General features: G+C 51.6%; 1 protein-coding gene across 3 annotated transcripts; it reads right to left on the bottom strand.

Annotated features, from left to right (window-relative positions):
- Nucleotides 1–1959: 1959 nt before the first annotated feature.
- On the bottom strand, nt 1960–26377 carry LOC114507789 (transient receptor potential cation channel subfamily V member 5). Of its 3 annotated transcripts, XM_028525798.2 has the most exons (15): nt 26144–26377; nt 23886–23983; nt 23655–23777; nt 23138–23275; nt 22776–22874; nt 22514–22689; nt 21971–22117; nt 19877–20089; nt 12372–12458; nt 12199–12275; nt 11824–11989; nt 11559–11625; nt 9843–10111; nt 6827–6933; nt 1960–6087 (listed from the first exon to the last, which is right to left on the bottom strand). In XM_028525798.2, the coding sequence occupies exons 1-15, from the start codon at nt 26269–26271 to the stop codon at nt 5790–5792; spliced, it is 2193 nt and encodes a 730-aa protein (XP_028381599.1). In that variant the 5' UTR covers nt 26272–26377; the 3' UTR covers nt 1960–5789. The 3 variants fall into 3 exon arrangements, with proteins under 3 accessions (XP_028381599.1, XP_035866878.1, XP_035866877.1); XM_036010985.1 differs by lacking the exon at nt 23138–23275; XM_036010984.1 differs by lacking the exon at nt 12372–12458.
- Between the last annotated feature and the right edge of the window lie 28 nt (nt 26378–26405).

Genomic DNA, 26405 nt, shown 5'->3' on the forward strand with positions numbered 1-26405 from the left:
GGTAAGACAGGTGAACTGGGGGACTGCAAGTATATCCTGACAACAGCTCCCTCTGTCGGGGACGTTTCAGTGGCCCACGTGCTTTCCTGAGCAGGCCGCTACTGTACAACCTCATCAGGGAGACGAGCCAGAACCGCCAGCTGATGCTGCAGCGGGGCATCAAAGGAAAACCGGACTGTTCACCTGTCCTCCGGGCCCCTAAAGGGCCCTGGCTGGCTAGTGAGGTGCCGCGGGAATGCGGAAGTTGGCAGGCGTAAACCCAGTGGCCCTCCGATCAGCCCAGAACCCAAGGTAGCCAGCTGCTGGCCAACACAGTCCATGGCGGTGGGGGTGGTGTCTCTGGGAGGAAGCTTGTGTCAGCCCCCCACAGGTGAAGTCACAGCTTCATCGGGAAGGAGTTAGGCAAGCATCTAACTCAGCAGAAGGGTGGAGAGCACAGCCCTTTAGGGACCACTTGCATGCATATGCACACACAAGCAGACCCCCGTCACAGGTGCCCGGCACTGCACAGGTGAGGAGGGCATGCACACTCAGCCCCTCCAGCTACAGCCTGGCCTTGCACAAGCCCCCACCGCCTCGGGCCCCAGGGCTGTCACCGCCGCCTCCTCAAGGCCAGGATAACAAAGAGGAGGTACAAGCAAAGGGAGCAGGTGTGTCCAGTCCCACCCAGGTGGCTGCTGCCTGGCTGTCCTGCCAGGGCAGGGAGAAGGGACACGCTACCCAACCCACTCAGTTTTACCGTGCAAGCATTTCTTTCCTTGCACATTTCTCCTTCCCCCGTTGGCTTTTAAGAAACAGGTAGGCCTGACCTGGAGAAGAAAATGATCCTTGACCCCATGTCAATGTGCTTTCTTGGCTTTTCATCACCTGAACTCAGGTGTGCAAAGGTGCCTGGTGGGTGCCACAGTCGGTTCTTGCTCCAACTCCATTTTTCCACCCTGGTTTTGCCATGCACAGCACGTGCCCCAGGCGCCCACAAAGCCCACCTCTCTGGCTTCTCACCTTCAGGGCCCCAGGCCTTCTCTGGCATTCCCTCAGTGTGGCACAGGGGAGGGACAGGGGCCTCTGCCCTTCCTTCCAAGGCCACTGGCAGTGCCACTCCTCAGGGCCTCTCCACGGCCCCCCTTAGCAGAACTTTGTCATAAAATACTTGGCAAACAGCTGGAAGGGGACATATTGGTAAAGCTCAGAGCCTCCCGAGAGAACAAGACATCCCTCCCGTCACCACCCAGCCTCTGGTGTGGGGAGCACTCAGGACAGAGAATGCGCTGCCTTCTGAAGCGAGCAGGGAGGAGGCAGACAGGAGGGGAGGAGGGTAACCATTTAGGGGTACCCAAAGAGTTCCTGAGGCAGGCACCATGGTTTTTCTTTGTCCCCCATCTCTGGTCCCTGTCTCCAGAGCCACATCAGCAGGCATGGCGGCTGCCTGTTGGAACAAGGGCATCTGCCGGCCACTTACACCCTTCAGCTCGTGGGCTGCGCGCCCTCTCTGCACCATCCTACGGAAGTGGCTGTGCTGGCATCTTTGCCTTTCTTGTCTGGGCCGCTGAGGGCAGACTCAGAAAGCTGGAGACTGCCTTGACTGCTTCTTTCAGAAGAACCCACCACACACCAGTCGGTTTGGTGAGATCTGCCCCAGAGCTCTGCGGCTGGGGCTCTTCTCTCCTTGTCTTCTTCCTCATGGTATTCCACATCTTCTCCATGTCTTCCTTCTCCTCCTTCTCCTTCACTCTCTCTCTCTGTCTCTCTCTCACACACAGATACACACACACACACACACACACATACACATGCCGGAAAAATTTCTCGATGATCACATCTGTATTGGCGTGTTTCCTTTCCAAAGTGTTTCCACTCCTATCATCTGCTCATTTTTAATGATCCCAGCCCCACTCAAAGGCAAGTACATTTCACCCCACTGGGAGCACTTAGAATAAAAACAGGTGAATCATTCACAGATTCAGGTCATGGATATTTATTACCCACTACCTTGTACAGGGATTATGCCACGCACTGGCAGCACGATGATGAACGAGATGGACATCCTTTGCCTTATAATCTACTAAAGAAGATGGGCATTTAAACAAGGGACTACAGGGAAGTGAAGGATGTATAATAACACACAATCAATGTCTGATCATTGAGATCAATAGGATGCACTCAAGTTACAAGGCCAGAAAGGTGTAATGGGTGCAGAAAGGTAGAAAGGTCCAGAAACTGTGAAGGTCAAGGAGAAGGAGAATATAGCCCCATTGAGCAACTAATAATACTTCAGCTTGATGAGAGAGTGCAAGAGGGGAGGGGTGTGAGGAGGCTGGAGAGGTTGCGAGAGGCCGGCTCCCGGAAGCACGCTCTGGAGACCGCCGTCGGAGGCAGAGGTCGCCTTTTATGAAGGTCATTTCAGCTGCAACATGCACCGTGGACTGGAGAAGACCAAGACTGCCAGGAGGGAGAGCAGTGGGGGCCTGCTCCTGTAATGCAGGCCGGAGACAGCAGCGGCCCACTTTGGAGTGCCAGTGGGGGCCAGAGAGGCAGAGACAAGGGAACGGGGTGGTTTTATGCTGGATGAGCATGGAACAGTCTTCAAAATATGTTCAATGACAAAATGCAAGAGCTGTTTTCCTAATATACTGTACTATTACATGTGTCTTTAAGATGAATGTATATGCATATCTGCTTGGATATGCAGGGAATAGTTTTGGAAGGATAAATAACAACCTATATTATAAGAAAATGTCCCCAGGAAGAACACCAGAAGGGCTGGGACAGAGGTAGGGAAGCGCTTCTTCCCCCCGCCCCCCCCCGTAGACCTCGTACGCTCTTACAGTTTTGTGATGTATTATTGATTCCTATGAGTTACTTTTCAAAGGAGGTTTTAGGTGATAGGATCCACAAGACTGGAGATTTACTGGAGATGAGCGTTGAGACAGATGTGCAGATGACGCCTAGGATTCTGGCTTGGGCAGCTTTGCCTGTCGTTTCGTTGGAAACATTGGTGGAGGAGCAGGTTTGGTGAGGAAGCGAAGCTCTTCGGTTTGGGACATGCTGAGCTGGAGGTGTCTGTCAAGTACCCAGGTACAGCGGTCCCATAGGTGGGCATCCAAGCTGTTCATGCCTGGAGCTCGGGAGACAGATCTAATCTGAAGACAAGGGCTTGGGAATCGCCAGTGTGCCCATGCTAATACAGTCTTCGAAGTGGATGGGACTGCCCAGGTGGTGAGAAAGACAGAGCCTGTGGGCCAAAACTGCTGAAGGGACTGGCAGAAGGGAAATCAAGTGATGCACTCCAGTGGGCATGCTGAGAGGTGGTGAGTGGCTGAGTATAATCTGACAGTTGCTACAGAGACTTCAAGCAAGACAGACTTTTGGGGGATTTAGCTGTAGGTAGACAGATAAACTTGATGAGGGTAATATCAGTAGCATGGAGAAGCGAGGTCACATCGAAATGGACTGAGGACTCTGTGTGAGGTCAGTGGACAATGGAGTCTTCCCTTAGCAAGTCTGGCCCTGAAGAAAGAGTGAAGAAGATGGGGTAGTCGTAGCTAAAAGGTGGAGGGTGTTTGCGATGTGTTGGAAGGTGGGAAAGAATAGAGCACGGTTATTTGCTGACCAGCACCAGCGGAGAGGGAAAGGTGGAAGAGACACGGATGAGAGCACTAGAGAAGACAGCAGGAGGCATGGACGATGGAAGAGAGAGAAGGAAAACTGGGTCTGGAGACAGATGGGAGTTTTGCTGTCCATAGGAGAGGAGGTGCTTCCATGGTGGAAGAAACATGAGGGGTCCCAGTGACTGAGCACTTTCGGAACCCACGCCCCTGGGAACGTGCATGTGGGAGTGTGTGCATGCATACTCATGGGACCCCCCACTGTTCCACACTCTTCTGTGCTCTGCATGAGTGCCTAGCTGAACCCGTCCATGGTTTCACAAATCCCACATATCTCTTTGCTATCGGAGGCCACAGTCCTCTTCAGAGTTATCACGGCATCTCGGTAAGGGTGATGGTGGTGCTGGGGTGAGAAGTGAAGAGCCGGAGACAAGAGGGAGGCTGCTTCTGAGCTCCTGTCATGGATGCCCCGGATGCCTAGTTCCTACTTTCCTCCCTGAAGAAGGATCACCCCTCTTCGTTTATTGTCATTCACCCCACAGCTCAGCACAGGGGCAGACGGAGAGAGCGAGATGGTGGTGGCAGCAGATGCAGCTGGAAGCTGCTTCCAGGCGCAAGGGTGATGAGCTGCCAATGAGCCACCCGACAGGCAGATTGGGGACGGTCCCATAAAAGAAACAATTAGAAAGGCGAAATTTACCTCATATATTTAAAAACACACCAGGATGCAAATGAGATACAAACACTTTAGACTCCAAAAGCAAGAATAAGACAACTCAGAAACAACAATAAAATATCAACACAATTCAAACATGGGTGAAGGACTTCAACAGACATTTCTTAAAAAAAAAAAAATGTGTTACAGATGGCCAGTGAACACAGAAAAAGGAGTTCGGTGTCACTAGGCATTAAGGAAAACGCAAATCAAAACCACAAGATGGTATCACTTTACATGCATTAGGAGGGCCAGTGAGAGAAGCAACAGCAAAGACAGAAAGTAGCAGGTATCGGCAAGGATGTGGAGAAAACGGGACACTCATATATCGCTGGAGGAGGAAACATAAAACAGCACAGCTACTGTGGAAAAGGCTATGGCCGTTTCCCAAAAAAAATTAAGCAAAGGTTACCATGAGATCCAGCAATTTCACTTGTAGGTATAATCTACCGAAAACAGGGACTTAGACGTCTGTACCCCAACGTTTGTAACAGTTTTACTCGCAAGAGACGAGAGGTGGAAACAAATGTGCGACAATGGATGAACAGATAAATAAAACGTGTGTGTGCATACAATTAAATTAGAATGGAAAGAATGAAATTCTTATACATGCTACAGCATGGGTGAATCTTGAAAGCATTATGCTACGTGAAATACAGCAGACACACTAGAATTAATACTGGATGATTTCCCTTTTATGAGGTGCTGAGAACAGTGAAATTTATAACAGAAAGTAGAATATTGGTTATCAGGGACTATGGGGAGGAGGTAATGGGAAGTGAATGTGTAACGGGTACAAGAGTTTTAACTTGAGATAATGAGAACGTTCTATAGATAAATACTGGTAACAGTGGTACTACAATGTGAATGTAGTTAATGCCATGGAATTGTATACCTAAAAATGATTAAAATGATAAACTGTATGTGCATATTACCACAATAAACTTAAAAAAAAATAAAGCAAGTATCAAAAGCCTTTCTTCTTATAGTCTGTTAGTTGCCGTTTGGTTGCTAGGTGGGGAGAGAGTGCTTCAGGGCTACAGGAAAAAGACAAGGGCCTCAGCCTGAGCGGGGTCCTGGCTCCGCCCACATGACGCAGGGGCAGCCCGGCTCCTCCCACATTAAACAATTGAGCTCCAACACTACTTCCTAGGACCTGCAGGGGGCAGACATCCTTAGTGTAGCATCCCCATCTCGTGTCTCGGATGGCCAAGTCCAACTTGGCTAGAAAAGATACCTTCTTTTCCAAAGATATGGGACTTCCAGAGCATGCATAGGACAACACAGGCCCATGGCCCGTCTCCAGAAATGCTTAGGTGCAGGCTGAGACGTGGCCTTCGAGAAATATTCTGCCCACAGCCTCCCATGATTACCTGCATGGGAGTCCGATACTGGCCCAGAAAATGTCTCTCTGTCTGCCTCCCACCCCAGGCCACCTGGAGCCATGTCGAGAGTAACAGGGGTCCTGATCATAGATAAATATTTTCATCTCCATCCCCCTCGCCAAGGTCCAGTCCAAGATTCCAGTGTCCCAAGGTGTTACGACGAAGGAGCTCCCAGCCCCGGTGGCTGCCGCTGCTGCGGGATGTGGTCCGGGACAGGGAGGGCGTGGGCAGGGTCATGGAGGCTCTGGCTAGAGTGCCACTTTCAAACACGGAGGGATGTTTCTCAGAAAAAGGCTCTTGTTCATCCACCTTGTCTGAGGACTTGAAAGCTTCCACATAGCGCAGCACTCGCAAGGAGTTTTGGTCGTGGAGGCTCTCGATTCTGAGGAGGGGGAAGGGGAAAGCACCCAGGTGAGGTGGGAAGGCACGGGCCATAGGGAGAAACCAAGGCACACGGGCCACAGGTAGGAAAATGGACGAGGAGGGAGGGGGGAGTCAGAGAGCTGAGTTGACATAAGGAGAGCATCAGGGTGAAGGGGAGGAAAGCGCACTAGAAAGGAGGACCAGCTGGGGCAGGGACCAAAGGGGCCTTACACACAGGAATCGAGTGTGGGTGTGAGGCTGGGGGACATGGGCACATACGAAAAAGAAACAAAGCCCATGAAGAGAGACCCATGTCACAAACACAAGGTGCAGTTCAGGACATAAGTAAGAAAAGAGGAGAGCCAGGTTACAGCTAAGAATAGAGTATGAAGGAGGTTAGCTTTAAGGCAAGGCTATACTAGAAATGGGGGTCAGCAGAGAGCAAGACCAGAACAAGTTGGGTAACCCATGCCCACATGCCCCAGCATGGACACACACAGAACATGGTGCCTTTCGCATGTCACTGCCCTGACAGACGCACAGCCCAGATCCACTATCATCATTCTCTCTATCCCTCCTCGGCTCCAGCCTCCTCCCTCATACCGGCTAAGAGGCCCCCTTTACAGAGTGATGACTTCCCCTTTGGGTCCAATGTGGACCTCAGGAATGGAGAGGACAGTGACAAGTGTGGAACTGGCCACCCTTGTTCCCACAGGATCCCAGATGTTTTCAGTTCAGCCATCCACGCTGTCACTCACCGTAGGAACCAGCGGTCGCCCAGCCCGTACTGGCAGCCACAGATGCCCGAGCGAGGCCACAGGAAACGAGGCATCTTTCTCTCCAGCATCACCGTGGTGGCCACGACCTGGAAGGAGGAGAGAAGTGGAGGAAGAGCTCAGAAAGAGCCATGAGCTTCGGTGAACACTGGCGGCCGGAGACAGAGGAAACTGTGGAATAAGGACACCAGATCGGAGTGAAGGTCACAGTCATTAGCCACACCCTCGCCTGTGCCAGGCACCAGGCTATCTGCTTTACTCATTTGCCATAAAAGGAGAGAGTGTCTTTTATGAGTGCTTTAAATAAAGCAGTGACTCCTACATTAGTATTCCGATTCACAGAAAATGCGTCACTCCAAAGTAACCTCATTGACTTTTTCATAGGAAAGCCAAAGACCAATTAGCTGGATTTAAATCAAACGATTACATGGAATCTCTATGATCCGGAAGATGAAGTATGTTGCTGGTGTTCAGGGAATTTGCAGCCAATTAAAGACTCACATCTGAAGGAGGAAAAGAACGGGTTAATTCTTGGCAAACTTGGCAGGGAAATTCTAGTGGCGTGTCACATGTCCCGTACTTTGCCCAGCCCTCATTAATTCCTTAGACAAAACATAGAAGAAAAACTTATCAAACATGCGTGTGACACAAAATAGGGAGGGATATGTAATTTGCAAGGCGACAGACACGATATAAAAATGATCTCACCAGACTGGAATGCTGGGCAAAAATTAATATTCCTGCGTGAAACTTAAGGAAACCAAACATAAGGTTCTTCATTTAATGTTTAAGACTCAAGGACCTGTAAGTGCAGGAACACAGTGAAGGAGCTGGGCTTAGTGATTTGTGCAACGGAGATGCAGGGTTCTAGTTGATCATAAGCTTAATAAGGGCCAATTGTGTATTTACCAAAAGACCTAACGCGGTTTTAGGCGCTATTTATAGCACAGTGTCCAAGGCAAGGAAGGGCATGCCCACTCTTCATACCGCATTCCTCCGATTGTATCAGGACCGTTCTAGTTTTGAAAGGCCCATGATGTGTGAGGGCATGAACAGAGGGTGCCTTCAGGATGGACTGGGGCCAGCAGGCTCTATTAACGGAAGGAACTGCCAATCCTTTAAAAAGCCCGATTCTCCACGCTCTGCTGTTGCGCTCCCCGTCCTCCTCCACACTTCTCTTGACCTTCTCTGCGTTTCTTAGTTGCACCAAAGTCCCTTCCAACCTCGGGAATCTCAGTCTTTCTCTTCCCTTTCCCTGGCTAGCTCTTCTCCCTCCTTATTTTAAAAGGGACATTTATTGTTTCTCTTTGGGCCACCTTTCAGCCCATCTTTCATTTAGAGAACCACCCCTTCTCTCCCCTCAGTCCATCCGTTCGAGTAGACTTGTCCGCACACAGTTCTGATTGGTTAGTCTATCCTCCCCCAGACTCCTCTTCCACCACCGCCACCACCACCGTTACCTAGTCCTTGGCCTTAACCTTCAGTTTAAGGATGTGCCTATGACTCCGACTAGTTGCAGTGATGTGGGGACTTAGACTGGGTTCTCTGGGGGAAAGATGCCCCTTCAAAAGCGCATATTTCACAGGGTCAGGAGGTACCCAGAGTACAACATGCACGGTGCCCTTGGCATGGTGCTGGGCAGCACACCTGCTCGTCCCTTTGGGAGTTTAGGGCTTCCCTAAGCTGTGTCACCACCAGGATGGGAGAGACCGCCTTAGAGGAGCCAGACGAAAGAAAGCAGAACAGTATAGCTGAGACAGAACAGTGCAGCTGAGACAGTGCATGAAATGGGGGCCTGGGGCCCTGTCAGACAGGCCCAAAGCTAGTTCAGTGCTTTAAACCTCCCATTCATGAGGACCAGCACAGGCTCCTCCACTGCCTTTTTAAAGTCTCACTGAGTCTGATTTTCTGTTCTGGAGCCAAGAATCCTGAAGGATGCAAACCCTAACCTCTGCCCCTTTCCCTCGTCTTAACTGGCTAATTCTTTCCCGTGTTTAGGGCTCGTCTCAAATGTCCTCATCAGGAAAGCACTTGCTAACTTTCCCGTCAGACTCCTCTGTTGCACCTTGTCCTCAGCATCTACGTCTCCGTGACACTTTTATTACAATGGTACAGCCTTCTCAGAAGCCATTTGTTTACTCTGTCTTCCCAAGCAGGCTGTACATTCCAGGGGGGTACAGAGTGCATTGGGGTGTTCGCGCTTGTATCTCCCAGTTCCTGGACACTTCCCAGCTCACAGCAGGCTCTAAATAATTATTGTTCCATGAATGAAAAGTCGGCAGGGTTAAACAATAACCGTGTGCAAATCACTGCATGGTGCTCATTTGGGAGAGTGTGTTCTGCATGCTACAAGAAGGAAAGACTGGGACCAAAGAATGGAATTGTAGAAAGGTAAGTTTCAGCTCAGTGTAACACGGGCTTTTCCAATAACAACAACAGCAAAAACAAAACAAAACAAAACATTTAAAATGTGAAATAAACTCTCTTCCTCCCAAACACTGCCCAAATCTATGGGATAATAAGATCCTAATCAGCATTTAAAATGATATTAACTGACCCTCTGACCAATAAATGATTATACCTGGGGAAGAGAGTCAGCCAGCAGGCACTAAAGACATCACCGGCTCTGCAATTTTGGTAGCCTATGATGGTATAAAAAACCAGATCGCAGAGAAACAGGGCCTTACAGAAGCCAACAGAATATAAGGTCCAAGTAAAGAAACGGTATATAAGAACAGGACAGTTTCTAGTTCTCACTGGACTCTACCATGACTACTGGATCTACTCTTGCCCTGTAACCAATGTCCTTCGTTCTTGGGCATTGGTCCCACCCATTGCCACCATTTTATCCCCTCCATCTATCCAAATGTATCTCTGTGAAGGTGACAGTCCTGCTGGGTTTTCTGTGACTCTCCTAAGAGTCACCCACCATAACATCACATTCTGCTTTTTCTCTCCATCCCCTGCACCTTCGTCAGACAAACGCTGGTAAACTCACCTGAGCCCGCCAGAGCTCGTCCCGTTCCTGGGCCACCCGCCAGTGGGTGTCGCCCATCATGGCGATGAAAAGGTTGAGCATGAGCAGGGTGGCGATGATGGCGAAGGCAGAGTAGGTGAGGCTGTACATGAAGGGCAGGTCCACGTTGTAGTTGGCGGGGCCGTCGATGATGGTGAGGAAAAGCTCGAAGGTGCTGAACAGCGCTGTGGGGAAGTCATAGAATTCCCCCAACTTGCTTGGGTCCTGTGTCTGGAAAATGATATAGAAGGCTGTCCCCACCCAAGAAAAGGGAAATGGAGATGAGGAAAAAAGAGTTATCAAAATAAGCATTCATTCTACCTCCAACATATATCCCCATACACTTTTGTGCACGCACACAAACTTCCACACCCATAAATGTAGATGTGTCAATGTGTATGTGTAGATCACATTTTATCTGCAGACCTGGCTAATCCTGAGATGTTCTATCACTCTGGATAATGTTAATACTCAGTCACTGAGCAAAAAATTATACATACATATAATTTTTTACAGTCTTACCCTTTTATAGCTCAGCTGTTGGTACAGTTTTTTGGTCTACTGTTCCGTGGGATCCCTGTTCAACAGGGAATCCCTAGGACAGGAAGAGCGGCGTTTGTACTGAGTCCTGGTCTTTTAGAGTTGGGGGATCTTCCAATGTCCTCTAGTACACCCCCTTGTCTTATGGATGCACAGTGGCAGACACTGAAGACTAGATTAGACTTGCTGTCCTCTGCTCTTCCTTCCTTTTTCTGCCTTTCCTTAAAAACGTCCTTCTAGCCCTGGCTGGCGTAGCTCAGTGGATTGAGTGCGGGCTGGGAACCAAAGTATCCCAGGTTCGATTCCCAGCCAGGGTACATGCCTGGGTTGCAGGCCAGAACCCCCAGCAACCGCACATTGACGTTTCTCTCTCTCTCTCTCTATCTCCCTCCCTTCCCTCTCTAAAAATAAATAAAATCTTAAAAAAACAAAACAAAAAAAACAAACAAACATCCTTCTATTCATTTGCTTACCCTGTCTACACCTATCCCACTCTTATCCCTCTCCCTGTCCCCGTGCCCCCTCCCCCATTTCCTCGCTGTGATCCTCCCTCCCCCTCTGGCATCATCCCACTGTGCCTCAGGCCTCCAGTGAGCCCCTGCTCCCCTCTCTCTTCCCAGTGTCTCTGCACAACTCCCCACCTGTTTTCCTCTCTCATTCTTCAAGCTTTCCCAATGTTCTTATTGCTATGCCCTTTTGAGAATTCTTTCCCTTTTTCTTTCCATTTTGACCACTCCTAGCAAAAAAGCATGGTATGTGTTTCTGAATGCTTCATGTTTCTTCTTCTGGAGTGTAAAGAGAGAAGACTTAAACGCTGCTCTGTCTCTGTTTGCCTACACCATTTCCTGAGGCCCACGAGTGGCCAGTCTTTCCTGTTTACTGTCCCTTTCACCCCAAAGCTCTTTTCTCATGTTGTCCTTTAGAGAGCTTGCGGTGCCGTCAGGCAACACGAGTGTTGGCTCAGAGGTTCAGAGCACATGGGTCTGCCTTCTAGGCCAGTCTCAGTGGCCCTGGCTCTGTGCACGTCAGCATGCTTTTGGACTCACTCTCCGTGGTGGGGGTGGGGGGGGGCAAGTGAGAACGGAGAGCAAGAGTGAGAGTGAACCGTCCAGAGGCTTGGATCCAACGGTCTAGTAGGGGAGGGCGCCGTGCTCTTACCCGAGGCAAATCCCATAATAACCACGGCCATCAGCCAGCAGAAACGCAGTAGGTCTCCAAAAATCATCTGCAGGAAACAGAGAAGAGGAGAGAGGGTGGGGTGATCCCTCTTCCGTCTCGGCAGTTATGGCTAATAGATGAGAAGGTCCCCATAGCGCCCCCAGGCCCGCCCCGAGCAGCATTCTCCTTTCTGCTCCCTCTCCCTTCCTATGTCTGGGGAGGCCCCATGGCTGAGGCCAGAGGAAGCCTGGGGGAAAGTGCTGACCTTCTGGATCATGATGCTGAAGGGGCCCAGCATCTGGAATCCTCGGGCGAAGTACATGACACTGCACCAGCCCAGCACCAGGGCGAAGGACATGGGCACCACCTCCCCCTTGGTGTCGGTGAGCCGCATCACCATGGTGACCAGCACTAGGGAGGCAGAAGTGATGCTGGGGGGGAGAGCAGGGGACAGGGAGTGAGAGGAGGGCTGGCAATAGTCTAGGTCCCCTCCAGCACCGTTGTAACTCGGGGGGCACCCACCCACTCAGGCCTAGTTTTTATATCTAAAACACACACACAGGGGTGGGGGCGGGGGTCAGCTGAGGTTCCAACAACTCTGGGGAGGGGAGGCATGGGGCTGGAAGGAAGGGACACTCACATGATGACATGGAATGGCCCCCCGAGGACAGTCTGTCCGAAATAGCGAGAGGCGCCGACCCTGAAGATGTCTGGAATCTAGGAAGGGGCCAGGAAAACAAAAGACCGTGGAGAATGCAGTTTGGTCTGGGGTCTCGGAGGGTGGAGTCAGTCTGGACCCCACCTGCACCTTACCTCAAGGAACAGCATGATCAGGGCCCCGACGACGGTCACCAGCTCCCCCACCAGCCGGATTTTATCCTGTTCCGTGACATAGGCCTCCTAGGAGGGGAAACTCCGGGTGAGAAATGCTTTCTGATGCAGTGAGACTCCAATCCTTTTGGGCAAGCGGTTTAAAGTAACTCAAGTTTATCCTGGATGAAGAAAAGCTCACCTTACCACCACCACCACAACCAACCCTTGATGGTATTTGTCCTCGTGGCCAGCTCTGTGACCAGGACATCCATGCGTGGCCCAGGTTTAATCAGGCTGCTTATGCTGACCACTTGAGGCATCCCCTCCCAGGTCACCTTTCGTGTACATGTGGTGAGCGGTAACTTAGGATGCATCCACCGAGATCACATTTCAGAGCGTCGGGTTAAGAAACTTACTGTAACAGGAAGAGGTATTAGTGGCTTGGAAGAGTTTCATCTATGTGGCAAGTCCAGCTTTGCCAGCCTCACTGTGGTTCCCGGCAGGAAGAACAGACTACAAACATATCATGGTATCCAGTTTCCCACTCGGGGCCAGAGCCCACAAGCTCTGGCAAAACCTTGGGTCAGTCTCTCAGCCTCCCCCTGCTTTAGGTCTCTCACCTGTGAAGTGGAAACTCTGATGGGTACCTCCCCGGGCTTACTGTGAAGTTGAAACTAGATAATGTATTCGGATGCACTATAAACCATAAAGTACCACGGATGTATTTATTGTGGTTTTATTATGAGTTGGCAATAAAGGGCAGTTGCTAATAAAGTGGGGGTGCTCGAGACATATGGATTTTAGTTCTGAGGAAGGGTCCCTGCCTTATCCCAGGCAGTAGGTATAGAAAGTACTGTATTTTTCAGAGTATAGGATGCCATCCCCCGCCCAAATTTGGGAGAAATAATGGTTGTTAATGCTGCTGTTGCATTCTGTTTACATTTACATTGGTGATATATTGTGTTATTTATGTTATTAAATATTTTGCCATATTTTTGCTTCAAAATTTTTCCCCTATTTTCCTCCTCTAAAACCTAGGTGTGTCTTATGGTCCAAAAAATACGGTATGCCCCTAAGGTCTAGACGGAGAGAAGACCATCGTCCTGTGCACATTACTGTCCTTTCCAGTGAAAGGCTTTGTAACACGATACAGACGCACTGATAGAATTCTACAACAACAACCCTTAACCTTTGTGAAGTTCTGAGCCCGTCTGAGAATATCGTAAAGACTACAGCCCCTCCTTCTAGAACACTGTTCACATGGATGTCACCCCCACAATAAAATCGTACAAACGATTTCAGCACATTCAAGCACCCTTCCGGCTTTTGGGAACTGTGCTCCAAGGTCCCATCTCTGAACAGTGCACCCAGGATAGGAGGGGCGGGTGGGTCCCTGGGGCCAGTGGGAAGGTTGATGGTCTCAACTGGGGAGGCTGACTGCTCCTGAGGCATCAGAGACACTGAGCACATTTCCTCTGCTAATAGAACTGTAACCTCTGACATCCCTCCGCAGGCTGCTTCAGTGCGGCCCTCGCTGGTCCAGGAGAGGCATAGCCTTTGAAACAGGAGGAGAGGCCCTGTGGTAAGAGGTAATCTGTGGCATAAAGGAGGCACCCCCCAAGGGCCCTGTGGCTGCTCAGAATGGGTAGGTCAGTTGGGAAGAAGCCAAAGAGGTGGCCCTTAAGAGTAGGGCCAGACTGGCCAGCAGGTGGTAGAAATGTTTTGGGTCCATCCCGTGGGGCCGGGAAAGATGAGGAGAGGGGTTGGTGTCTGTGTGCCCGGAGAGCAGTGTGATCGAACAACCTGGCACTCGACTCCAGTTACTTTTTTGTCATGGAAAGACTTGACGATCAGCCCTGGCTGGCATAGCTCAGTGAATTGAGTGCGGACTGTGAACCAAAGCATCACGGGTTCGATTCCCAGCCAGGGCACATGCATGGGTTGCAGGTCACGGCCCCCAGCAACCGCACATTGATGTTTCTCTCTTTCTCTCTTTCTCCCTCTCTCTCTCTCTCTCTCTCCACCCCCCTTCCCGCTCTAAAAATAAAGAAATAAACCTTTAAAAAAAAAAAGACTTGACAATCTATAAATGTCTCTGGCGAGATTCTCTCTTGAGAAACTGGTACGTTATTTTATCATGTAATGGGGAATTTCCCTTTTCCCTTGCTTCCAAGGAAGCTCAGAGTTCTTTCTTCATCCCCAGTGCTAGCTGCTACCACATTTTGCCATGTATAATGCGCACCTGTTTGCCCAAATTTTTGAGGGAAAAAATAAGGATGCACGTTATACATGGGTAGTGCCTGAAATACCGTGTATCTTGTTCTTGTGTTTTGTAATTGTTGCATAAAATTTCGTGTCCCATAATATGTTCAAAAATAAATGCTAAAATTCCTCTATAATGCAAAAAACAAGTATCTAAACATAAAGAAAATAAAAATTTAATTAAAAAATTGAAATGAGAGACTTTTCCCTGAAAGTTTTGGCCAAAAATGTGGATGCGCATTATCCACAGCAAAATACAGTACTTTGAATAACCTCTCCTCTGACCTGAAATTCAGTTCATGGGTCTTGTCCTTTATCTTAATGTTGCCATGGCATCTGCCTCCAATTGTCAAACATGCCAACTCCTTCTGAGACCCGGTAGTATGCAGTAGGATAAATAAGTACATTAACTATAGAAAAAAATAACATTTAAATATAGAAATCAGTAACTGCATCTATGCCATATATGTGTCCATACAAAATTTTCAAACTCATTTGAAAACTTTGTCTCCTGATTGAGGACATCTGCAAAACTGCTACCAATCTTTCCTTGGCTCAACTAAGGAGAAAAGGAACCAAGTGTGCACAAGTTGGCCAAGTGAGTGGTGGGGGATCCAAGTGCCCCCAGGGGATGCTGGGAGAGTAGCATCACCTATTCCCTCAGGAGATGAAAAGGTGAAACCCCAACGAAGGGAGAATGCTGGGGACAGTCTCCATCACCACCACCTCCTTCTGGATTTCCCCTCACTAGGATTAGCTTGTTCAACAGATTCCTACACAGGTAAGAATTCCCCTGCATGAGTTCGCCAGTGAGTATCAGAGGTCCAGAGACCCCAGACTTTGCTTCAGCTCCACCTGGGACCAATCACCCTAAAAAGAAGTTCCTCCCACCATTCTGTCATCCCAGGTTCCCTTCCTTAAACCATATAGAGTGCCACAGCCTTCTTCCTCGACCACATTTTCCTGGCTCACCCTTACTTAATCCCCAAGACTTAAGTCACAGCACTCCTCCGGGGTCAGGTGTCTCTTTTGTGGGCACATGGTGCCACTCTCTGCTCATGGCCCTCACCCAGCACCCTGACATTGTCTGGTGCTCCAGGTCACCAGTAATCTTAGAGCTCCCTGGGAGCAGGGATGTCTAACTCCGACATCTTGTCCACAATGCACAACATAGCAGGTATCCCAATAATAGGAAAGGAAAGAAGGAAGGAGGGAGAGGAGAAGTTACAAGCTGAGCACTCTCTGAGAGGGGCAGAAGAGGGGTCAAGAGCACTCACAAAGTGGGGATGGGGAGAAAGGTGACAACTAGTTGGGTATTTCTGAGATTTTCAGATTCTTAGCTCAAGGTCACCTAAGCAGGCTTGACTAATGTTACACTGAGGAAATATTCCACCCCACCTCTTTAAAAACAAATGCCTTCCAGCAATGACCAGAAGTCTTTACATCAACACATGGCTTGAAATTTCAGGAGCTGTCAGCTCAATCCCCTGCAGAGGCTGACTTCAGTGAGAACTGGCCCAGTGAGACTGCTCTCACTTATCAGCTGGCTAGGCACATGCCTTGAAGCAAATGCCCGGCGAGGGGTAAGGTTGGGCAGCATGGGAAACCTGGGCAGAAGCTGGGAGGGCACCAGAAAAAGTTATCACACCCCAGTCCCAGACCCACTTATCCTCCCCAAGATCCCAGTCTTGCAAAAGCATGAAGCTCCCATCTTGTAATGCAGTTGTTATTCTGACCCTCTACCGTGCACGGGTTTCTAACCAAGCTGCCCATCAGAAACAACTGGGACATTTTTGTCCCACACCCATGCCCAGGCAAACCCTGGACACTCTCATTTAATTAGTGTGGATCAGAGGCCTACCATTATTTTTCAGATGTAGGTGTTTCTGCTACGTACCCCACATTGAGAACCACTGGGCCCCCAAAAGAGGCAAAGGTCCTCGTTTCTGTCTAAAGCTACTTTCCAAGGATTTGTTTCATGTCCTGGTCTCCACATTTCCTTAGGAGGATTAACCTGGGAGACTTCTACTCTCCACAGAGGAGCTGTGACCACAGAAGTAGGACTTCACTGTATGCCAAGAGGTTAACCACATCAAAAATGGTGCCTACTATCAAATCTACAAAGTAGCTCTGGTCGCTGGGGGTGGGAGGCATTTCCATATGTGACTCCGTGCCCCTGCACCCCAGCGTCCCTCGTCCTGTCAGAGGAAGGTTAGGTGTGGCCAGGTAAAGGTAAGTGTGGCAGGCCCAGGCTCAGGGCAAAGACTGGGGACAGGCATTTCTCAGAAAGAGGGCTGACATCCAGGGCATGACTTTGGAGGGAGAAATGGCCTGGCTTCATGTTAAGGGGGAGGGTGCTGAGCAAAGTGGGCCAGAACCCCAGGACCAGCACTGCCCTCCCCACCTGAGTCTTTGCCAAAGTACTTAACCTTCCTTGACTCCAGAGTCACCGTCCTTAAAATGGCGATAACGATTTTATTTACTTATTGGGATATCTAAAAAGATCAAATGCTATAAAAGTGCTTTGTCATCCAAAACAGGGTTCACAAAATCACAGCACTGCCCAACAGTGAGTCAGAAATGCAGAATCTCAGGTCCCGCCCCAGCCTTGCTTCCACAATCTTCATGTTCACAGGACCTCCGGAGCACCAAGCAAGCACCCAGTAGACATTCCTTTTACCCAGCAGGCTCCCTGCTTCTCCTCATCTCCTTCCCTGCCTTTAATTGGCTCTGACTGTTCACAGTAAGTGGTTAGGACCCCTAAGCCAAGTAGTGTAGTGCTGGAGATCAGTGGGGTTTTCCAATAGCTGGGGGGCTCAGGGTCATTGAGAGCTTACAAGAAACAACGATGTGTAGGCAAATCAATCCCCTGACTGTGACAGGCAGATAATGGTTTAAAATGAAGGGAGCCTTGGCCAGGTGGCTCAGTTGGTTGGAGCGTTATCCCCTATACCAAAGGGTTGCAGGTTCAACTCCCAGTCAGAGAACATAACTAGGTTGTGGGTCTGATCCCCAGTTGAAGTGCGTATGAGAAGCAATCAATCAATGTTTCTCTCTTACATTAATGTTTCTCTCTTTCTCTCTGTCTCTCTCTCCCCCCCCAACCCCTCTCAAATCAATAAACATATCCTTGAGTGAGGATTAAAAAAACAAATAAAATGAACGGAAACCTACCCACACGTCATTCCTGCCATGGTCCTCCCCCTTGCTCTCTGCATCCCATTCATGGCACAGCAGCAAGGATTTTACCCTCCCTGTCTCCTGAGACCAACCCTTTCTCCTGGTTTCCCACTCACAGGCCAAGGACAACCAACCAACCATTGCATCCTGCTGCTGGACCCCTAACTACCTCTTAACTGATCTCCCTCTTCTCCCTGGCCCCCTCAAATCTGTTCACCCTAAAAGAGGAACACAAATAGCCCATCAACTCCAGACCAAGTCTCAAGGGGCAATTCCAAAGAATAGGAACCTCTCATTGGTATGCTTCGCTATCCAAACCCCTCAGAGCAGCATTCTTAGCCCTCTTAGCCCCCATTTCCCACCAAAAAAAGAATATTTGAAAGTCAAGAGTCTCCTATTTGGGCCGAAGTGGCTTTTGCCTGAGTAGAAGGCATGGGGGAAAAGTGCTAAAGAGGAAAAGGAAGGAACAGGAGGAAAAAGAGAATAGCTAGGTACAGTCAGCTATCACACTTCACCTAGTCCTGAGGGAAGGGGAGGAGTTTTAAAACACAATGTAGACTATCTGGGTCAAAGGAACATGTTCGTACATAATTAGTCCTGCCCCAAAGAGAAAGAGTCACACAGGGAGGAGACTCGGAGCTAATGAATTGCTCAGCATCACCCAACTCTTGGGCCAGAACGTTATGTGCATTCCAGATCCAGAAAGCCCCAGGTGAGCCTGACACAGAGGGAAGCTGGGAAAGAGCCCATCTGTGAAAATCGGGCCCTCGATGTTGGAAAGTCCAGCCACCCCCAACCTCTTCCTATTTTGAGTGACCTGCCCATCCCACATGGCCGTCTTCTAAATGACCTTGTACCCCCTGTGTGGGCTCCACACCAGGGGCAATGCTCATGCCCAGTTTGAGATGCATGGGACACAACCTCCCCCAAGTGCCCACGCCCTCCTCTAACAAGTCAACAAACCCTTTTTTGTGAGAGACAGGAGCTCTGGACACCTACCTACGTATTGAGAGGCAGTTACAGAAGCAGGAGAGATAGAGCATCTTGACCTACTTTGGGTTGAGTGAGACACTTGGCCCTGTCCCTTCTCACTTTGGTCTGCCTTTGGGCCTGGACCAGCAGGCAGTTCATGCTCTCTTTCTGACCCCACTCCAGCCTGAGCTGTACCCGTGGCTGGCCCATCCTGCACAGAGCACAAATCTCCAATCATGTAGCTCCTACTTGCCTGGCTAAATTCTTCTTCCTGTGTCTTTTGCTGTTTCGTTTTCTGTCCATATGCCTGCAACCCCTTTCAGCTCTTTTCAGAGAAAAAAAAAAAGTTATCTTATGAATAATCAACCAGTCCAGTGGAGCTTTGCTTGTAGAAGGTCTATACTCAGAAGTACTCATTAGAGTCTACTCATCCTGCTACATGCAAAGGAGGGTTTGCTTCCTTCAATGGCAGCTCTTACATTTCCTTCATCCCTCTGCTAGCGTCCTTACCACCCAAGTCTCTGAAGGGCACCCCAGGAGCCAAGCCCACCAGAGTCAAAAGGACCTCAGAGATCACTTGCCTCGGCCTGCCATGCAGTCCAGGCATCCTCTGGCAGCATGTTGGGACAACGGACACATTCCTGCCCATGTGCTCGTATCAATGGTACACAGAAGTGAATGCAAACCAGAAGGGCCACGCTGCCCTCACAGACCAGAAATGGACTCAGATGTGGACTTGGAGCACGATTTCCCTCCCTTTGGATCAGCAGGGTTTCCCTATTCAAGTTCACCTTACAGAAGACTGGTTCTCTCTGTACATCGAGAGGAATTTCACCAAGGCACACTGTTCCTAACACCAAACACGCTTTCAGAGTCAATGAGAGAAGCCACAGCTCCCCGGACAAGTGTACTTTTACCCATAAGCCTCCTTCGTGGTGCGCTAACCTCACGTCCAATTTCTGTCTGGGTGGTTAGGACCTGGCAGCTGCTGGAGCCCAGGGAACGGTGTCTTTCCTGGGTCGTACCACTTTGGTCCCCAGCACCATCACCCCGAGTTTCCATTCCCCTTCATCCCCTCTGTGAAGCGTCACCTGGAGTGGCTTCTGCTCCATGATGGTGATATCTCGGGATGCAGTGCGATTGCCGTCGCGGAACTTGAGGGGGCGGTAGACGCAGCACATGGTGAAGCAGACCATGTAGGACAAGTACAAGGCGCCCAGCAGGCAGAAGTAGGGCCGCCCGTAGCGCTTCCACTTGAGGCTCACCAGCTGCTTCACAGGCGTCTGCTCCAGGATCTGCCGAGCCTGCCATGGAAGGAGAATGTCGCTTGTAGGGGGACCAACACAGTGCATAGTGCTGGGTTTCTCACTGGGTCCCCAGATGGGCAGGGCGCTCACCAGCTATTACATCTTTCAATCAGTGAATCAGTCATTTTGTTTTACAGGCAACCGGTCAATTTCTACTATACGCTAGGCCTTGTGCTATCGCTACAGGTAAACTATTACAGAATGGAACACAACACACGATAGCATCAGGGAGGCTTTGCAGGATGAGCAGCGGAGAGTTGAGTGAAAGGAGAGTTGGGAAGATCATTCCATGCAGTAGTAGCAGTTGCCAAGGCAGGGAGGTATGCGAAGCCATTTGCAGGGGAGGTGTGGTTGGGGATAAGGGACAACAAGTTGGGAGTGATGGGCTGGAGTTACAGTGAGTGAATTAGATAACGGCCAGATCACCCTACATCTTGAATGCTAAGGTGGGGAGTTTGAAAATTTTTTTCTGAGCATAATGGGAATTAACTGGGAGTTCAAGCAAGAAAGTAGCCAGGTTTGTTCTAGAAGTCTTGTGGTGTGGAGAAGAACTATAGAGGACCCAGGTCGTAGGATGGGGCACTGGCCTAAGCCAGGTGGGCTGGTGCTCTGCCTTAACTACATAGTGAAAAGGTAAAGATACAAATGAGAGAGGGCGATGGACATCTGAGAAAGCAGGGGAAAAAAGGAAAATTCAAAGCACAGTTGGAGAGATTAACCATTGGCGAAAAGAATATCTTTTCCACTGAACCTAGAGAGAAGAGACGGAGCCCAGGGCCCAGATACGCTTGGCAGGACAGGGCAGGAGGGTCAAGAGGTTCCAGCCATAAGGTAGGAGCCTGGGTCTTCCGATGGAAGTAAGGCGGAAGGCAGTGCGGGATGGAAAGGGAGCTAGAAAGGAATCTTGAAGGAAGAGAAAAGAGGCTGACCAAGGCAAGGGCCACACCTACGGGAGAACATTGAGAGCCAGCTGAAATCAGAGACCAGGAATCTGTGCTGAAACCGTCTACCCGAGAGGCTAAGGCTCTAGTTCCTAAGAAATCCTGCACAAAGTTTATCTGTTTCCAGAAATGTTTTATGAGGAAGCTCATAGTGTGTTGGCCACTCACCCTTTTGTTCTGTTCATCAGTACTTACCATCATCTGAGTTTATGGCTCTAGAAATTTTTCTAGGAAATTAACTAGCAGATAAACAGCACAAGATATACTTGGCCGCTATCTTGGAGGTTCCCAGAAGCTCGAAGCATTTTCCTCTCTCTCCTTGTCTTCCCTTCAGATCACTCAGCTCGGCCCTATCTGGACAGTCCCTGCTTTTCCTTCTCCGGAAGGCTCTTTTTTCCCTGTTCCTGGTGATTCCCAGCTCCCCCTTGAAGCCCCAGCTCACCTACTCCGGGGACACTGTCTCTGGCCCACCCAGCCTCCACTTTGCTGCCACTGTACACAGCACAAACCCCCGGGGGTGGTCTAGTTTGTGCTCTACTGCAGTTATTGAGGAAGATACCAGGCACTGTGTTGTATTTATTTCTGTATTCTCAGTTCCTTGTACAGCACATGGGGCACAGAAGGTGCTCAGGATGCTGAATGAATGAATGAATGGATGGATGAATGAATGAATGATAGGAAGCAATGTCTGTTTGGAGAGTTCCTCAGCTGAAATGTCAGTAGGAGAAAGGTAAGGGAAAGGGATAACAGCTAGGCAGAGGGAGAGTGTGGTCAGGAAAAGGTGCTGATTGGTTGATTGGACTTTTCTCCCAAAGGCCCCAGGCGTATCACATCCATCTGTTATCAGGTGAGGGAGTGTCCAGAGCCCAGAACCTCAGCAAATGGATGGACTCTGCCCAGACACATGACAGTCCCAGATCCTCCACGCCACCCGTACCTCCCGCTTCTTGGAGGAGACCACCAGCTCCAGAAAGGACACCTTCTCTCCCCAGGAGTCGATCTCTGTGAGGTCGTAGAGAGTGGAAGTCAGCGGCCCGCAGGTCCACTGGATGTGCTTCCGCTTCTGCATGAGGTGTTGGAACATCTGTGAGGACACAGCAGGGAGTTGGGGGGTCAGTGGGGGAGAAGCCGGTCAAGGGACCACCACCATCATTGAAGAGCCGGGTGCCCGCTCCTTGGGACTGACCGACAGTTCTGAGTTGGCAAGCCTTTGATTACATGAACCTATGTATTATATTTTGGTTATCTCTTCTTCCCACACACTGTATAAAGATCTGAAAGGAGAGGACAGGCAAAGGGAGCAGGACTTGGGGTTCCCTACAGATCTTCTGAAGGACACATCTCAGGTCCTCCTGAGCTGGGGATTCCCAAGGCTGTGCCTTTTAGAGACGGAGTTGGAAGCGAGGGACCACCACCCTTTGGGGGAGTTTGGGAGAAGGATCATGAGAACAGCATGTGGGTTTGGGGGCGTGCCCCTCACCACAGTGTTGCCCTCCACGCCCGCCAGCTTGAAGGGGGTGAGGCCCTGGTGGTTGGGCACGAGGTCCAGGGGCTGCAGGCGGCCTCCGCGCCCGTCGTAGGACAGCAGCAGGTTGTACATCTGGCAGGCAGAGGTCTTGTTGGGCTGGAAGACGAGGATGTGCAACACTGTGTTTCCTGGGGGAGGACACGGGTGTCACGTGGCCACTGGACCCACTGTCCCAGCCCCTCCGCGCCCCTCGCTTCCTGCTCCCAGCGCTTACCCAGGGAGTCCTGGGCCCGGATGTTCGCTCCGTGTTCGATGAGCAGACGCACGATCTCCTCATTGCCCACGCAGGCAGCGAAGGACAGAGGGTGCTCCCCTGGGGACACGGAGGGCTCTGGAGCATGAGTGCGGGCTGGGGCGTGAATTCTCCCAGGGACTGCCTGTTCCTCCCCACCTCTCGGTGCTGGGCTTGGGGACACTTGTCAGCAGAACCAGAGGCAGGAAGGGTGCGGGAGTGGCTCTGGCCTCAGGCCCTCTCAGGGCCGACCCCAGCCCCAGCCTCCCAGGCACGGGGCACAGGGCCCCCCTCTCTTGCCCACCACTCACCTCCCTCCCCCCAGGCCTGGCCCTGGCTCTCACCAAAGTAGACGTGGTTGTGGGGGCTGTGGCGGAAAGCTGAGCCCGTAGCTCTGGCAGAGATGCTGGCCCCGTGGGCGAGCAGGGCTCGCACCAAGTTCACATTCTGGTTCAGGATGGCCACGTGCAGTGCAGTCTGGCCTGGTTCAGAGAGAGCCCTCAGTCGTGGGGTCTGTGCCCAATTCCTTCAGGCACACCATCCACCCAGCTTGCAGGATGTCCCTAAATGTATTTTTACTCTTGGCTCAGCAGAGTGACCTGGTGCCTAGGGGATTGAGTCCCTTGGCTGTCTACGGCGTGGCTGGTGGGTGTGGGGCATGATTCCAATCACTTTAGTATTGCTGTGAGAGAGAGTCCTGTCTGTCCAGGCATATGAAAGTGGTTGAAGGAAAATAATAAATGACTCAAGGAAGCTATGTAAGCCAGGACCAGAATCGTTGTATTCTTCCCAACTTGGGGGCTCTCACATGCAGACCCCCCCACCTTCATTCCCACCTTGAGAACCTGGGCACCTCCTCACCTACGAAGGGCTCATACAGGGTGGGTTCCAAGGCCAGGTCCGGGGCAGCCTCCATCAGCACCATGGCCACCTCCAGGTTGTCGTAGAGAGCTGCTATGTGCAGCGCCGTCTCCCCCAGGGCCCCTGGAGCACAGCAGGACAGGGATGTCAAACCTTCCCCTTGTCCCCGTTGCAGGAACCGGAAGTCCGGGCCTTGGGGCCTGTCCCCATCCCAGTGAACTCTGAGCCCACCTCTTTGTCGCAAGTCACAGGCTCCATCCAGCAGAAGTCTCTTCAGGGCGCACAGGTCATTGTTCTTGGCTGCCCAGAGCAGCGGCGATTCTCGAATCCTGCGGGGAGTGAACAGGAGGAGTCAAGCAGCGGCAGGGCTACAGCGAGGCCAAGAGCAGAGAGAGGCCTCACATCACATGCGGTCCTTCCAGACCAGGGCGTCGGGGCTTACTGAGTGGGAAGCTCGGCAGAGGGCTGCCGCACCCAGGGGAGGACGGCCAGGGCTACGGAACGGGTGGGGGGCCCTGGCAGCTCAGGGAGGAAGCCTTAGGTCTGGTTGAATCCATCCAAGCCATGTAAACATTTCAGGAACCCGGGGAGCTGGAGCAGGTCAGAGAGGTGAAATTTCTACCCCCAGTTGACACCCTCACCTGCTGAACTGGCTTTCTGTCTCACCAAGGGGAGCTTGGGAGATCAGAACTGGCCAGGGGTTAGAGCCGGGGACGTTGATGCGCTGCTCAAGTTCTGATTACCCCCCTGGGCTGTTTGGATACACATCCCTGCCTGGGGGCAGGAAGAGTTCGGGGTGAGGTATGGAGGGTCTGTTCCTTCTGGGTTTGGCCCTCCAACGGAAGGGTCTGGACCCAGGTATACCTGAGAAGGAGCCCAGCTCGGAGCTTCTCTGACGGCAGGACTCGGAGTGAGCAGGGCAGCCCCGTGGAGACGCCTGTCCCAGGGCACCGCCCCGGTTCATCTGCCCTCCCCCCGCCTGGGTGAACCAGACACAGGAGAAGCTGAGCCAGTCCTGCCAGGCAAGGAAGTCTCAGCTGGCTACAAAGGTGACCACAGGGTCTGGCAGGTTGAGGGTCATGAGGGAGAGACAAACTGACTGGTGACCATGGTGTCCCCCAACCTCAAATTCCTCTCCTCCTGTCATCACGGGAGAAAGTGTTTCACTTCAAGAAGCAGCTTTTTTAAATCTCAAGGGGGAGCCGGGATCTGCCCCCATTTGGGGAAGCACTCCCTGGGGGCACCGGCAGCGTGAGCGACAGCCCCTGCCCCTCTCACTTGGACCCTCAGTCCGAGCGCACTCAGCTCGGGGCGGCAGGGCTGGGCTTCCCGAGTCCAGCCCTGTGTGGAGGGCCCTGTACTCAGCCCCTTCTCCCCGGGCCTCCAGCCCACTGCCCCCCTGCAGGGCGGGTGCGAGAACCCAGCTCCATCTCAGAGACTGTCCTAATCCCCTGTGAAGCAGGGACGGAGGCGGGGAGGCCCAAGGTTCCATCCATCACAGGGCCTGGGGCGGGTGTCCACGAGCAAGCAGGAGGCCTTTCTGGAATGGATGCTTAGACTGCACCCAGCCCGCCACTCAATTTACAGGGCCCGGCACGCAAAACGGGAGTGCAGAACTCCTTGTTTAAAAAAGTGCTAAGAATTTCAAGATAACAGAAGCGCATTAAGTGGCATGCAGGGCTTTTCCGAGGCCCGGAACCGTGTGGAACTGTAGAGGCCGCCTGCCCGGTTCAGTTCAATTCCCCGCTCTTCAAAGGGAGACAAGGCCGCCCAGCGCCCGTAAGGCAGAGGCCCGCCCACGGGCTGGGTCCCGGCCCTGCCTGCGCCCCGGGGCCTGGACCTCGGGGCTAACAAGCCTTGAAATGACCTGCCCCCAGGTGATCAGCTCCACCTGACCCGAGCATCCCAGGTGCAGACAGAGATTCCATCAGTCTGTGTCCTCGGTTCCCGGCGCACCAAATCGCAATGAGCTGACCAGGGGACTTTCCAGTGTCCCCTGTGCTTCTTCCCTCCTCCGTTGGTCAGTTCCAGATGAACAAAGCTCTCCTCTTTCCAGGCAATTTCCCTTTGTACTAATGCTAATTCCTCCCTCTCTCTTCAACCAGCAAGACCTCGAAAGCCCACAGGGTCTCATCCATTCCCCTGCAACCTGCTCCCCACCAGCCTGCACCTGCCTGCACCCACCCCTCCCTGACACACTGGCTTCTGCTATCTTGTCCCGCAGGTCCCTCATCCTCCTCCCCCATCAGGCAGGCAGGTGGGATCCCTGCCTCTGAATCTACGGAATCCACATTCAAGGTCCCCGTGCCAACCCCCACCATCCCCCCTAGAGGGGCAACTGGGGTTGGGTGACTGTATGTAATGAGCGGCTGGGGGGAAAGGGCATGTCCAAGTGCCTGGCGCTGAATTCTGGGGATGGACCCGAGAGGGCAGGAAGGTTTGCGGGTCAGCCAGAGCTGGGATGCCGCGAGACTGACCGGACAGCCTACCTCTTCTGTTGCAGCAGATAGACCTCGTCCAGACGCTGGTCCCAGTCTTTCTCTCGGAACAGCCAGGGGGTGAGAAGCTTCTGGAGGTGGGTCCAGGACCCTCTCAGCTGGGGTGGAGGAACGCGCATGTCCTCTCCTCTCCTCGCAGGCACTGGCGGGTGATGGGCGAGGCAGAGCAGCAGGTCCAGCACTCAGCAGCTGCTGAGGCAGTGGCAGCGTTTGCTTGGGGTGTGCAGCGTGCGGCCGTGGAGGTGTGTGTGAT

Source organism: Phyllostomus discolor, chromosome 10, assembly GCF_004126475.2.
Source record: "Phyllostomus discolor isolate MPI-MPIP mPhyDis1 chromosome 10, mPhyDis1.pri.v3, whole genome shotgun sequence".
Lineage (NCBI taxonomy): Eukaryota > Metazoa > Chordata > Mammalia > Chiroptera > Phyllostomidae > Phyllostomus > Phyllostomus discolor.